The sequence below is a fragment of the Pieris brassicae genome, chromosome 1 (assembly GCF_905147105.1).
Source record: "Pieris brassicae chromosome 1, ilPieBrab1.1, whole genome shotgun sequence".
NCBI lineage: Eukaryota > Metazoa > Arthropoda > Insecta > Lepidoptera > Pieridae > Pieris > Pieris brassicae.
In genome coordinates this window covers 8,213,547-8,228,206 of record NC_059665.1, presented here as the reverse complement: position 1 = coordinate 8,228,206, position 14,660 = coordinate 8,213,547, and the positions used below count along the sequence as shown (strand labels likewise).

Sequence of the window (14,660 nt, the reverse complement as noted above, 5' to 3'; positions counted from 1 at the left end):
CGCGATTCTAAATCTCAGCCTAAGTCTTAAAATACTATACTGTCACCAGCGATCAACGCCTGCCCTGCATATACAATGGCAATTTTGTGCATCCCTGGTTTTTTACAAATTACATAATATATTTTTATAAATAACTTAATTTTTGCATAGAGAGTCAATTATAGTCTTGAAACGACTAACACAGAAACGAATGTAAATAAAATAAATAAATGGATAGGATAAAGGCCAAAGATGGAATATGTGTGTTTCTGGAATGCTAAAATGAAACATCAAATAAAAAACATACTTTAATGTATTTTTACACAATAAATCAGTCCAATCTTATCAATTACGAGACTTCTTAAATATTTAAACATGAATTATACATTATACACTGAAGATTATTGCGTCCCCATATCTTATGTATATATACAAGATATGGGGACGTTTGCCTCGTTTCGTTATAGTTTTATACACTAAAATGGAAGATAATAACTACTAAGAGCTGTACTAAAGAGTCATCCATTCAATAGCTCTAATGATACCTAACTTACTACATGTAAAGGACGGTGCAACTCAAATAGGAAATTATATGCCCATTTATTAAACGACTGATTTAAGAAAGAATATGGTAGAAGACCTTTTTAACTTTAAAAACGATGGTACAATTGAAATCTTCACTATATAAGTTAAGTAAATGCTAAGTCTTTATAATGAACTTTAATTACTTCCAAGTAAACACAACACAACTAAATAGCTGCGTTCCTATATTTCATCTAAAATCTTATTCTATATTGAGTTTCATAACAAAAAATACTTTTTTCAACTCTTTCGTTATTTTAAAATGACTACGATACAATTTTTTTTAATAAAGTTCAGTATTGGCTAACGATAACAACGCCGTCTTAATACAATACAAACATATCGTGGCCAAAATGTTTTAAACTAAGATGCTGGGGTATGTCAAATCCAAGACGTTTCTGACATTGAGTCATACTTGGCGCTAAATCTCGACTTTGACGACTACCCGTCATTGTCAAAAAATTCAGCTCACCTACGTTCTCTTACGAAAGTCAAAATAACTGTTCGAAAACGTAAACGTCAGAAGTACATATAGTATATTACGGCTTGTATATAAATAACGCCAGTCAGAAGTCAAACTTTTATTCATATTTCTAGTTAGCTGCATCGCTTAAACTGACAGTAACTTATACAAAAAAATGTGTAACCCACCCACTTCAAAATGATTATTTCATCCGAATCGTTTTGTCTATAAAAAAGAAATCCTTTATATATAATTGCTTTTAATAATACAATTCCCAGGTAATCCAAATTCTTTTAAATATATAAAAAAAGTATTAATATTAGGTTAGCTAACATGGTTGCGATGCTAATTTCAAGAATGGTAACCATGGCTACTAGAACTAACTTGAGACACAGTAGAAGCGATATTAAAAGAATTCATTTTTATAGTCCTTCCTCTTATTACAACGTATGGAAAATTGAGTAGCCGAAGCAAAAACAAATCGTCTTTTGTCTCTTATTATCAAGGCGTAGACACCACTTGATAGAGAGAGACGAACGAGACGAACGTAACGTTTATGAATAAGGGGGTCAACACAAATTGTATTAAGGGCCATAGAGCTGTTACTGACATTATACGAAATAATGACACAACTATCGTAAAATTCTTCCTAGCGGTTTTAATTAAGAGCATAAAATTCAGATAAGACCGTATAGAAGAATTTTGGCTAGAAATAGTATAGCAATAAAATTACGCAAATTCTTTAGCAATATTATTCATAATATTTAAAACATCGCAAATACTCGCCGCGTACAATCTCATATCGTCATTTTTAACAATTTTCAAACTTGCACAATACAATTTTTTGTACATATCTGTCATTTTTTCATAGTCTTTGTTAGTCTTCGATCGACAATACTGAATAATACTTTTTAATATGTGATGAAGTCTGTTTTCAAATAATGAGACTAGTCCATGTTCATTTTTGAGCGATTTTTCATCGCACTCCTCAGTTTTTGTGTCTTTTTCTTCGGGATCGCGATTTTTTAACAGCATCAACACGGAGTACGACTGTTGTAAGAGTTCTAAAGCAGTTTGGAAGGACTTTAGTTTGACGTTTGGAGATACTGAAAAAAAAAATCATTCAATTTTCGTCTGTGTAAAAAAAAGGTATTCTTTCGAATAAGTTACTGTTACTTAATTTCTTACTTTGGGCGTGGCCTTCCATAGCCGCCACATGTTCCAACCTCACTGCTAGGAACATAAAGATGTCTTCGAGCGCCGCGAAACGAACAGATGCCTCTTGGTAACTCGTGCAAGTTGCGTTCAATAACGTACGACGTTTGGGACCGTCCTCTGTTGTCAATCTTTAGAATAATAAAAAACGCTTTAAATAATAAAATGTAGAAAAAAAAAAATTTTTTTTGAGTTTATGGCCTGGTATCTAAACCTTTAGGCCAAGTCTTCAGTATATTTAATCGGTTGATTATAATTTCCCCACTGTATTTTTGATGAATAATGGGATCTATCTTTTAACATATCACTCAGGCGACGGGAGGGATCTTGCACTATCATTTGATTTTGAACTATGTCACTAATTTTACTGACAAAAATCAATCTGTCAAACGAAAAGCACTCATATTTAAATATGAAATGTTCGATATCACGAACAGAATTGCAGAAGTTACAGTATTAAATGTAGAACTTCAAATGTATGGCCATAGATAATAGAAAATATGAAGATTATAACAGTATTAAATCTCCTTTACTTAATAGTTATATTTTTTAATCTGATATTCTGTGCGTTATTATAAAATCGAATTGATTCCTTATTCAAATGATGAACGATACAAAATATCATGACTAGGATCACATGAGTTAAGAATCAGAAAAGAACCTTAAAAATAATATTGGACACGGGTTAAGTTTTGGAAAAGGTTGTTGTTGCTTGAAAATTTTCATTGTTACATACCTAAATTGTGAGTGGTACAACGAACCCAACCGGTGATAAATCATGGCGGCTCTAAACTGGTAAAGATACTGCCTTGGGCCGGGGCTTAGAAGACAATACTTGAGCGCGTGTTTGAACGCATCCGCTACTTCCATTACTTCCTGAAAATGATATCATATTCCGTTTTTTAGTAAATTAGGTTAGACTTAAATTACTTGTTAGTCTTAAGTTAGGCTAGATCGTAATGTTCCATGATGTCGTAGTAAAGACACATGTACATAAATAAATAAAACAATTCCGTTTTGGTTTGGTTTAGTTATAAATAAAACATTTTAACGGATACAATCATGAATTTATTAGATTATATACACAACTATTGAAGACGTATAAGTATCTGTCGACTCGATATGGCAGACTCTCGCTGACCACAAACCCACTCGAAACGTCAAGTTATGTAAAAATCTAACAATTTCACGTTTATATTAAAGAGGTTATATTGAATCTGGTGCTTTCTCAACGAATACGTATTGCAATACAGAGAGGTAATATCAGCATTAAAGGTGCATTGCCCAGAGACCAAACTTTAAAATAAAATTTAATATTTATTTATATTTTTTTTTTATGTTATCATTACTATGTAAAAAATACTGTACATAGGAGGCCCTCAACCCCTTCCCCTCCCCCCATCCCTAAAACCTCAAATATCGACGGTCCATATTGGAAAGTTTAACCTAAATAAGTTTTATATCGACGAAAATGCACTGCTATATATACAGTGTAAACTCCATATAACGTGTTTCGATTTAACTCCCTAAAGCGTCGAAAATGGCTTTGGTCGATATAGCTTGTCTTTCATACAATGGTATACTCTACATAGCATTCCACCCACTCTCAATAACGACAACAATTGAGTAATAAAGTAATTTTTAAGTTGCTAAAATTTGTAAAAACTGCGCAACTGTGTACGTTCTTTTGTCGCTTTATTATCCTATACTGCAATAAACTCAACCGTCTGCATCATGCATACGAACTTTCTAAGGAAGTCGTTCTATTGTTTACAAATTGGGATTGCTTGCACATGTAGGCTGTTGTCGACTTTGACTAATAAGTAGGAGTCATGGATTATCTATACGTTTTTCTTCTCTCCAATTAACGACTACTTACTCTATAACGCCATGAACTGCACGCCCTACAGTGTCGTTATATAGAGCTTACACTGTATATCAAAATAAATTTATTCTTATTCCTAAACAAATTTAGTATTTATTGTTAGCAATTTTGTATCATATACTTGGCGATTACAAAGAGCGGCAAATGCGTTCTCTCTCATCTCTTCCCTTCTGTTCCCTTGAGCAAATTGACGCATTGAGCGTCAATTTAGCATTATTTGCCGTTCATGAGTGTACAAAACTTATGTCTTATGAGAAATAATTATTTTTAGTCCGTCTCTATCACTCGTGTACCGAGTTTTTATTTTTAACATAAACAAAAAAATTAACAGTTAGCAAGTACTAACTACTTTTGTTATTTACCTTTAGTTCATAACTGTGTTACCTACTTCAATAAATGAGTATTTATTTATATTTGTTGAACATAAATAATAATAATAATGTTTAAATTGATAAATCTACTTACACATCCATACAAGTCCGGAAAGTCCTGCATCGATACTGCCTTAGTGTAGAGGTGACACGAGAGTTCCCAAGATACCAGATCCCAAACCGCTGCTGCTCCACAGTTCTCACGAGGGCCTAGCATCTTCAGGGCATCCATGTAGAGGTCTTCGGCTTTGTTGTATAGGCTACGTTTTTCAGATCTAAAAATTTACAGTTACAGATATTACGCCTAGCAAATAGGAATTATATAAGTTCGCATAACTCCTAAGGCGTCATGTATTATTCCATGACCTGTTCCGGTACTGTGTAACCATTGAAGAGATTCCAATTTCAAAATAATATACCAAAAAGAACTTAATATCTTTTTAAATTTACTCTTGTGTTTTTAACTAATTCAGAATAGATCACGGCGATTTATGTCAACTAATTTTAAGCCTAATGGGATCTTACTTTATACACACAACAAAATATGTGTATTGAATAAGGTCTCATCGCGCACCACAAGAGTCGGGGATATTAAGAGACATTTAAAATTAAAGCCTAGATGTCGGTATTTGTATGATTTTATGAGTCGTGTAACGGCCAACTACGAATTCTCTCTGTCTTGTAGTATGGAAAGTATCTAACTATGATCTAAGCATGCGCTGTCGCCCGCCAAGCGGTGAGGTCTCGAGACATGTCTCGAAAAAAAAGGCTTTGAAATATTTCAATGCTGCAATACGGTTGGCGACGCCCACTATGCGGACGTGCACAGAGCACATCGTGTCGTACTCGAGTTATTTTCAATTTTATTTTTATTTATTTATTTATTAACACTTCGTTACACTACAAAAAAAATTGAACATTATTAAATCAAAAGTAGGGCAACTGGCGGCCTTATCGCTTTCGAGCGATCTCTTCCAGGCAACCACTGTGAGTAAAGAAAAAAGTAAATAAAAATGTATTAAATTACATAAGATAGGCAAGTAGTGCAAAAATACATGTTATACAGAGTAATTATTAAGACAAAACAAAACAGGAACAAAAAAATATCAAACTAAACTAAAAAGATGATACATTAAAAATATAAACTAAAAAGACACTTAAATCACGATAATTTAAGATAAGTGTCACGTCAGTTAGTAAGAAAGTTAGGGATACGATGTGGACAGGTAATGTTTGTACAGAAGAAATTTAAAGGAAGTGAATTCCATAGCCTAACTGCAGAGACCTTAAAGGAATCGCCAAGAAAGGAGGAGTTATGAGATGGAATTTCAAGGGTATAGTTATTTTAAACCAAAAGCCAGCTACTATATTGGCGCCCCATCTGGGGCCAATCAGGTTAACCGCGTATTTAATGACTTATGTGTAAATATTATACGTACGTAGACCCGTCTCTATCACAATGCGCCTTGAACCTCATGTATCTGGCCTTATTACAGTACAAAAGTGCCAAATTCGGAACATCCTTGACCGATTCGAATATCGAAGTGGCCTCGTCTAAGCACTCCGCAGACATATGCGAAAGGGATTTCAACTGGTCACGAATGTCTTTTGGAAATGCAGAGTTTTCGCCATCTTCTTCTGCATATTTCATGTAGATTTCTAAAAATAAACGGAGTTTTAAAAATACTATGGAGGAGGTTATCTATTTCTTTTTATTCTTCGAAATGGAACACACATTCCGAAGTGGTGTCAAAAAATTTACAAAGTCAATTTGAATAGATTTTTTGTCACGTCAAATAATCTTCATTATTTTATAACCGACCTCATAAATCTGAAGAGGTTTAGAATTCAACTTTTTTTTGTTGGGTCTTGTTTGTGTGAATGATTTATTTTTTTATTATTAAAGGAATATCATTTTTAGAACATGTCACATGACACATCAGACCAATATATTATTATATTATTTAGCAAAGAAACCAGTTCAAAAGTATATAACTTACGTTGTCCATCGTTCATATATCTGACTGCGAGTTCGTTGCAAACTGAGGCCAAGCGGCGTTGCAATTCGTCTCGCTTGTGCGCGCCTCCCGGCACTGCCTCACTAGCCCTTCGGTAATACGCACACGACGCCTTCATTGCTTCTAGATCGCTTAATGGTAGGGATATATCTGTAATTGTTGATAATTTAATAAATATAATATAAGAATAATAAAAATATAAAGGCTAAACTTGTGTATTTTTATTATTTCAATTCATTCACGTCATGTGTAATGGCTGTAAATCCTACTGAAATAAAATCGTTGGTAATAAAAAAAGCCGGAGTTTTTAGGCAGTTTTCAAGTAATGAACAGTAAAATGTAAATTAAGGGTCATTTAATCAATTATTTTGAACTTCATCGAAGTGAGGAAAATTACCTTTATTAATAAATATAATTTTACTAGCAGATTTGAAACATCTTTGATAGAATATTGGCTAACGAGCCTAAGGGATGTCCGAAAAGGGCAGTCATCACAGGCCGTGGACGCCCATTTCCGGTCTGTTGTCGGCCTTTTAGGGAGTAGTATACTCTTTCTTTAAACAATTGTATATAGTATAGGTAGGGAAGACCCCCACTGGAAGTCGATTCTACAGTTCGCTAGTTTCCAGAAGAAAATATCCATTAAAAATAAAAATTATCTGTAGAAACTCAAAGAATCCGCGATTTATATTATTAATATTTCAACTCACCCAAATCGAAATCTTTACACGTAACTTCAGTCTCATCCACCAAATCATTCTCAATCTCGTGTCGAATTTTCTTATCGATATCATGATCCTTCTGGAACTGCTTCTGGTACTGCTCCAGATTGGACCAATGTTTGCTGAGTTGAAAGAAATTATCCCCAATCCTTCCAATAAGACATGACGCATCCACGACTCGACTTTTGATTATCATACTGCCTAACAATTTCTGACATTTGCTGGCAAGCTCTATGTATTTCAAAGAAAACCCATATTGCTCGTGGGCGTAACTATATTCCGCTAGGGTTGCGTATGCGAGACATATTTTCTCATATAACAACGTCTTCAAATGCAGTTTCCAGGCGAAATTGTCATCCCTATTCGGCTCATGCCAAGTTGGATATGTGTTGTTCTCTTTGCGTATTAGAATCGCGTTTTTATCAACATTCGAATTGGCTTCGATTAGGTAATTCCCAGTTTTCTCTGACTGTTTTCTTTCGCGTCTCCGGCGTCTGCTTCTTGATACGTGTTCTTTTGGTTCTTTTTTCTTGTTCATTGGCTGATAGTCCATTTTGATCGGCTCGAATGGGTTAGCCATTTTCGGGTGCTGCTCTTCGTTTATTATTTGCTCTTTGAGACGCACGCGTTCCTCTTCCTATGAGAATTTGTCATGACTTCATTTACAAAGGCTACGTTACGTCCTAAATATAGAGCAGTGTTGGCCTTAGCGGCTTCAGCGTACGATTCTCATCTCTGAGGTCGTAGGTTCGATCCCCGTCTGTGCGCCAATGGACTTTCTTTCTACGTGCGCAATTTCAAATTCGCTCGAACAGCGAAGGAAAACACCATGAGGAAACCAAAAAATGGTTGGCGATGGCGTGTGTCTTTACTTGCCTTTGACAAATGATCATAAAACAGATTCAGAAACCTGAGAGCAAATTTGATGAAATAATCAAATTCTATTTATAACTATTAAATTTTGACTTACTTTGTTTTACAATAACAGTAAACTCCGTATCAGCATAACAAATATCAAAAACAAGAAAAAGTCAAACAGTTCTTAATAAATATACCTCTCATTAATTATTAATTGCATTACTAATAAAATCCTTTTAAGCTTACCTTGGCCTTATCAATAGTAAGGTGATGCAGAGCTGATAAACCTTTGAGTGCATGTGACAATGCTCGGCCACATCTATCCGGAACTTCTACGCCCAGACCCGAACTGACAGACTCCTTTTCCTTTGCACTCTATTAAAAAAAACAAATTATTATACTTTCATACATATACTAACGTATGTCGTTTATTTCGAAATGTAAAGATTATTTTTTTTACTTATAACAAAAGGTAAAAATCGAAAAATATGGAAACATTTTTTTTTTGTTATTATATATGTGAAAATAAATCTTACACCACTATGTTGTGTGTTCTTGTTCCCTGTATCCTTAAGTGTGAGACATCTCACTTGTAACGCCAGGCTGTCTCCCTTCGCCTCTAAATTGTCTTCGGTTTTCTTCTCCTGTTCAATATTTTTCAAAGAATTATTGGGTTATTTCTTTAAATATATTGTTCTACTGGGATACAAGTATTTCGATTAAGAAACCAAATCAACGTCACGTTGACAATATGTGGCGTTGCAACCCTCGGTCTTGGGAGTCATCTGAGTAACTTTTTATAAGCACGTTGGAGACCTGATAACCTACTCTCCGACATGACTAATGCCGTATAAGGGAAGCTCTAACCTAAAGGGACAATTCTTGATCAGTCTAACCACTGGTTGCCCCGAAGTCCCCCGTGGCTAAGATCAGGAAGGAATATATCCTTAGCAGTCGGATAAGAATGAGCGCGTTTTATGCTATGACGTCATCGCAGTGATAGTAGGTCGCCACAGCCGTATACGTGTTAGATGTGCTGTTTTGGTTACTTTCACAGAAACATTCATCGAAAACCATAAACTGATGCAGAGCCTCGAATATTCTGCGTTCGAGGCTCAAAACTCATATGTTTTATTAAGAAAACACATTTTAAACGGATTGAAGGTATGTATTATTATTTAATCCAAATTAAAACCCCAAGACAAACAATCCGCGAAAATAGAGGACACCGTGAATAATTTCTGCAAAAACCCGTCATCTTTTAGTCGATACCAACTCCGGGGAAATAAATACAGATAACACAACTTTCTCTACAGCTGAGATAGTTTTGACATTCAACACCTTTTGTCTTCAGTCACGGTGACCACGCACGCTGTAAAGCACGCGAAACGACGGAAAATTTTAAATTAAAAATTATGTAAAATAATTATAAGTTTAAAATAATACATAGCTTCAATCCGGTAAAAAAGTGTTTTCTTTAAGACTAACTTGTCAAAAAATTAAAAAATTAAATGAAAAAATGCGATGTACAAAAGCTTTTTCTTTTTTTTTAATTAAGAAATTAAAACACCCACCACCGTTTCGTCTTATTTAAAGCGATGCATTTAGTTTGTAAAGAAAAAAATACCTCTCTCTCTTCATTCTCTGTGTCAGCCTCACTAGTCCTATCAACGTTATCATTAAACTCAGCTGAGTTTCCGAAATCAGAATCCTCGTCTGGCTCTAGAATTTCATCTAAAAAATCACAACAATAATTAAAAAATAAGACAGTGACGCTAATTTTTAGCTCTGGGCCTTAGATTTCTGTTTCTGTTTCATGATTATTTGTGAATCTAATAGGCCGAAGGTGATCAGCCGTTTCGATGTCAGATCGTTTGTCTGACACACGCCGTCGACTCTTTGGGTCTAAAGCAAGCCGGTTTCCTCACGATATTTTTCTTCACCGTTCGAGCGAATGTTAAATGCCCACGTAGACGCAAAGTCCATTGGTGCACAGCCTGGGATCGAACGTAAGTACAAAGTAAGAAGAAGTAAGTTAAATGACAATAAAATTAACTCAATTGAAATCTTAAAGGAAAAGCAAAGACTTTTTAAATTACCCATTGAATTGAATTGACATTAAAGACTAAGTTTAGCAAAATCATCTAATACTAAGATTTTTTGGTCCTTCGAAAATTAAACGATTTTAAATCAAAGTTTTGTCAAACAAAACTTAGGTTTTAAATATTGCTTAAATTAATAATAAAGCCTTTTATTTCCAGAAAAGTGACACATAATATACTTGATTAAGGTAAACAAGAAAAGAGCGTAAAAATTCTTAAAAGGCCGGCAACGCACTCGCAAGTCCTCTGGCACTGAGTGTCCATCGGCGGCGATATCACTTAACATCAGGTGAGCCTCCTGCCCGTTTGCCCCCAATTTTATAAAAAAAAAACAATTATATACGTGTATATAGTGTCATTTTATATTATGTCTCGCAATTCGGCGTGCCTTTTGTCATAGGCCTGCTCCACCTTTCTCCGTTGTGTTCTATCCTCTGCGACTCTGGTGATGTCGTCTTTCCAGCGTGATTCCGACCTTGACGTCTAGTCCCGTCCCTTGGGTACCATAGAGTCACTTGTTTGCTATCCATCTTACCATATGGCCAGCTCCATTTTAAGTGATCTATATGCGTTATATCCTTGACTTAACTTACTTAAGCACCATTACCTTATTTAACTTACCTTTAAAATCCGGGCATGCGGGATTAGTCGTGGCCGGTACATACAAATCGGACAACATATAGTGGGATGAAGCCACAATTTGCGGATATCTTTCCACTTGCAACAACTGCACTACATGTTCCAAAAGTTGTCGTACATGTCTCGTCCGATTCATAATTCTCATGTTACGGGCGACACGGTATAGTAACATCGCGACTGGAGTCGTGAACGGATTGTCGAGACTGTCGGGACACAGGGACGTCAGATCGTAGAGTTTTACCACGTCATCATGGGGACCTGAAATTTGCTTTTGTTTTACTCCGAAGTTTTTCTGAAAGTTTACTTGTTGTTGACTATAGATTTTTCCTATCAATAGACAAGACAACTTCTTTAAAATTCCGCCCAGTTGTTTCTTTGATATTGTATTGCCTCATTATAAAAAAAATACCAGATGGAATCAGAAATAGCCATACCTTTTGGATTTAAGAGTAATATTTGGATTAAACAATAAATTCATAAAATGATCAGTTCTACGACTGGGCGACGACATATATGGAATGTAATGTATAAATTTAATTTTTGGCTACCGTAACTAAAATTACGGACTCATCTAATAAACTTACCTTTAAACAACCAATATGTGTGTCCAGACTTGGTGACATTGGACTTCAAAAAGGATAAAATATTTTGGGCGACATTCCTTATGACTTTTGGAGAAAACTTGGAGTTTTCCATATTAGGCAGATCTTCGGTTTTCATTGGCTCATACTTCTGTACAATGCCGTCTAAATGATAGCACATTAAGACTTCTGGGACATTGCACATTAAATTGTCAAGCCAGTAGTCAATTCCTGAAATTTAAAGTAAAGTTAAAAAAATATAACTATAAATCCCTTAAAAAGTAAAAAAAATACAATAGTTATTAAATGTATTGATTGGCTTTGAAGAGAATTAAATTTAATGTTTATTTTATTTATATACAAATGTTTATAAGTTTAAAATGAAAATCATTTCATTTTAATATTATATAGATCAAAACTCAGCGCTACTAGCTTTTGGAAGTCATGTGAATCAAGCAATAGATTTACTATACAGATATACATGATATCATCTCAAATAATTACCATCACAAAGCACAGCCAAATAAGTTAGTATGTATTTAATAATTTTTATTAATCTTTTCCTTTCATAAATGTATGAACCTTTTAGAAGTGAAACTTCTTTATCGGTGTTAAAAAATAGCGGTCACATTTTTCGTTACGCGCCATCTCTTTCTTGTCCCTACCACGATTGATTCGAAGACATTAATAACAAAAATATATAATAACGATAACAATTATAGTAATAATTCTATTACAATTAATGAAATTCTCTAATAATCTTAGTAGTAAAAAGTTATTAATGTCTATGATACTAAAAGCCTTTTTTTTAATTTATCTACTTTAACTTTATTTAACCAATTTCAGTAAAGTTACATATAGTAGATAATTTTTCGAAATATAGTCATAAAGAAGTTTCACTTCTTTTAAGTGTGCACACATTTTTATTTTATATACTATGTAATCCATCTTTGGCTATATGTTTAGTATAATTGTAATATAGCAAACACTATAAACCTTAAGAAAACACTTTTTAAACAACAACAAAAAAAAAATTAAAATTATGTAAATAATTATAAGTTTATAATAATAATACATAGCTTCAATCCGTTTAAAAAGTTTTTTCTTAATGCGTAAAAGCTATGTTAACAAAAGACAATTTACATACACCTTTTTGGAGTAAAGGTACCTGTTAACACATTGATAGGCTCCCGGGCATCTCGCAGCCTCAAACTAACGCATGGTCGATCCTTATCGCCAAATATCGGGAGATTGCTGCCTATTAACATATGAATGTCTTCAAAGGTCCATAGTACATTTCGGTTATATGAGTCCTCAGGGGTCGATTCTTCTGTACGTGACTCCGGTTCCGGTAGGTGTGGACCTATTTTGGAAAACATAAAATAACTAAATGACAATACTATTAAATTAGATAATGACACATCACAACACATTCGTCTTAAAAAAGATTCCGGTAGGGTTTATTTTTGTGCTGCAAAAAAAAACAGCAGAACTAAATAATGCAATGAACATGATGCTACAGTATACTTTATTAGCATTAATATATAAAATAAATCTCTAGTGAAAAGCCAGTAACGGCAGGTACTTTACTACATTCATGGACTTTCAAATAATTAAGGATTGACACAATATTGTGCAATAAATTTGGTGTTAGTACAATAGCCTAAACTAACCGGAAATCCAATCAGGTGTGTCTGGAACAGGCGCAGGCAACGGCTGAGGCCTTTCAAGCAGACTGTGAGACAGGAACTTGTGCGTCAGTTGTAATGCACTTGCAGTTCTTGCTGGAGTTAGGGACATACGTTCCTACATACACAATTCTGTTAGATTTTTTCAGTAATTGTTTTAAAAATTCTATAGGAATAATTGCTAACAGATTTTTATGCTATGAATGGTAAAAATATGGTTCATTACTTTCAAGTTTACATGTTATTGCTAACTTCATCTCCACTATTCAAAAGACTAGTCTTTTATTTTAAAACCAACTAGATAATGCCTTCACTAAAAATAATGTACCTTCTCAGACATAGTTTTAATTATGTTTTCATAGAAGAAATCCTTTAACCAAGACCATTCTGACTTCATCAGGTAGTCATAAACATCAAAGTCGTCTAATAGCAGTGTGTTCTGTACTCTATGCACCATCATGCTTACCTGAAAATTTTTAATTATCTCAAGAAACTGTTATATAAACTAATTAGCTGGTATGGTTGTCAGTCTTATATTAGGTGGTTCAATCATTATTACTTACAGTTCCATTTGGTTGATAAGGTAATTTAAGCAATTTCTTGATGCACTCAGCATCAGATATTAAATCAACTTCACCTACACAATCAGGAAACATATGTGCCATTCTGAAACTGAATATCACTTCATGTTAATTAGATTCTCCCATCTCTTTGAATATTATTTTTTAAAGAAAATACAAACTAGCATTGACTATAGGAAAAAAAATTGTTTAGAAATGAACCTTCTTTTTTTCATCAGTTCCTATATTTACCTTGATAAGCCTGTACCCCTCGTTAAAATTTGTTTCAAACCATATGTATCTATCCCTCCCCAGTTGGAGGGAGGGAGATTAAGGTCAGTATTGCACTGCAGCCGAGCATACCCAACTGGACTTTGAAAAGCAGTGTATTTGACCACAGCAGTCGATTTTACATCAGGAGATGGACTCCGGTCCTGCAAATACATACAGAGATACACAAATACACATATGCCACAATATAATTTTTTGTTAATTCAAGATCAGTACCTTTCAATATGTCAATAAATATTACTATAGAAAATTTAAATATCACACATGGATTACCTTGTTTCTTTTTATTTCATTTTCGGCTTCGTAGTCTTCCATTTTAGTATTTCTAACAATGCTGCTTCACTAAAAATAAGAAAACAAATGTTGAAACTGTAAATCTTAAAATAATAACAGAAACAGAAGCAGATAGCAGGTAGAATAAAATTTGTATTGCGAGGTATTGTAGTTTTTTTATTGTTTTTTCTATTTTTATTCGCTTCTTGACAGACAGTTTAATTCTGGATGTCACTGTCAATTAGTAAGTGGTTTCATATGTCACATCTTACGGTTGCTAGATGTTCACGTATATCATGATTTATTAGAGATGGAATTCCATCAAGGTTCTCTAAGGGAGGTCTTGTAGCCCCGCAATAAACAAGCCCAGAATATAAGCGTTTATCGGGCCCATAAATAGAAGGCCAATATTTAGGGGGTCATATTTTAATTA

At 34.1% G+C, this 14,660-nt stretch overlaps 1 protein-coding gene across 1 annotated transcript; it reads right to left on the bottom strand.

The window, feature by feature from the left end:
* Positions 1 to 323: 323 nt before the first annotated feature.
* On the bottom strand, positions 324 to 14,383 carry LOC123714974 (erythroid differentiation-related factor 1). The gene is made up of 18 exons (XM_045669738.1): positions 14,228 to 14,383; positions 13,916 to 14,097; positions 13,667 to 13,775; positions 13,432 to 13,569; positions 13,089 to 13,221; positions 12,584 to 12,778; positions 11,419 to 11,646; positions 10,817 to 11,092; positions 9,721 to 9,827; positions 8,630 to 8,737; positions 8,340 to 8,468; positions 7,224 to 7,872; positions 6,496 to 6,663; positions 5,935 to 6,154; positions 4,590 to 4,770; positions 2,976 to 3,115; positions 2,213 to 2,370; positions 324 to 2,130 (listed from the first exon to the last, which is right to left on the bottom strand). Exons 1-18 carry the CDS (start codon positions 14,267 to 14,269, stop codon positions 1,754 to 1,756), a joined length of 3,540 nt encoding a protein of 1,179 aa, XP_045525694.1. The 5' UTR covers positions 14,270 to 14,383; the 3' UTR covers positions 324 to 1,753.
* Between the last annotated feature and the right edge of the window lie 277 nt (positions 14,384 to 14,660).

Coding starts and splice junctions, on each gene's coding strand:
- LOC123714974 (XM_045669738.1), bottom strand. CDS start 14,269: ATGGAAGACTACGAAGCCGAAAATGAAATAAAAAGAAACAAG. Junction 4,771..5,934: donor TGTGATAGAGACGGGTCTAC/GTACGTATAATA, acceptor GTAAATTTTTAG/ATCTGAAAAACGTAGCCTAT. Junction 2,131..2,212: donor TATGGAAGGCCACGCCCAAA/GTAAGAAATTAA, acceptor TTTTTTTTTCAG/TATCTCCAAACGTCAAACTA.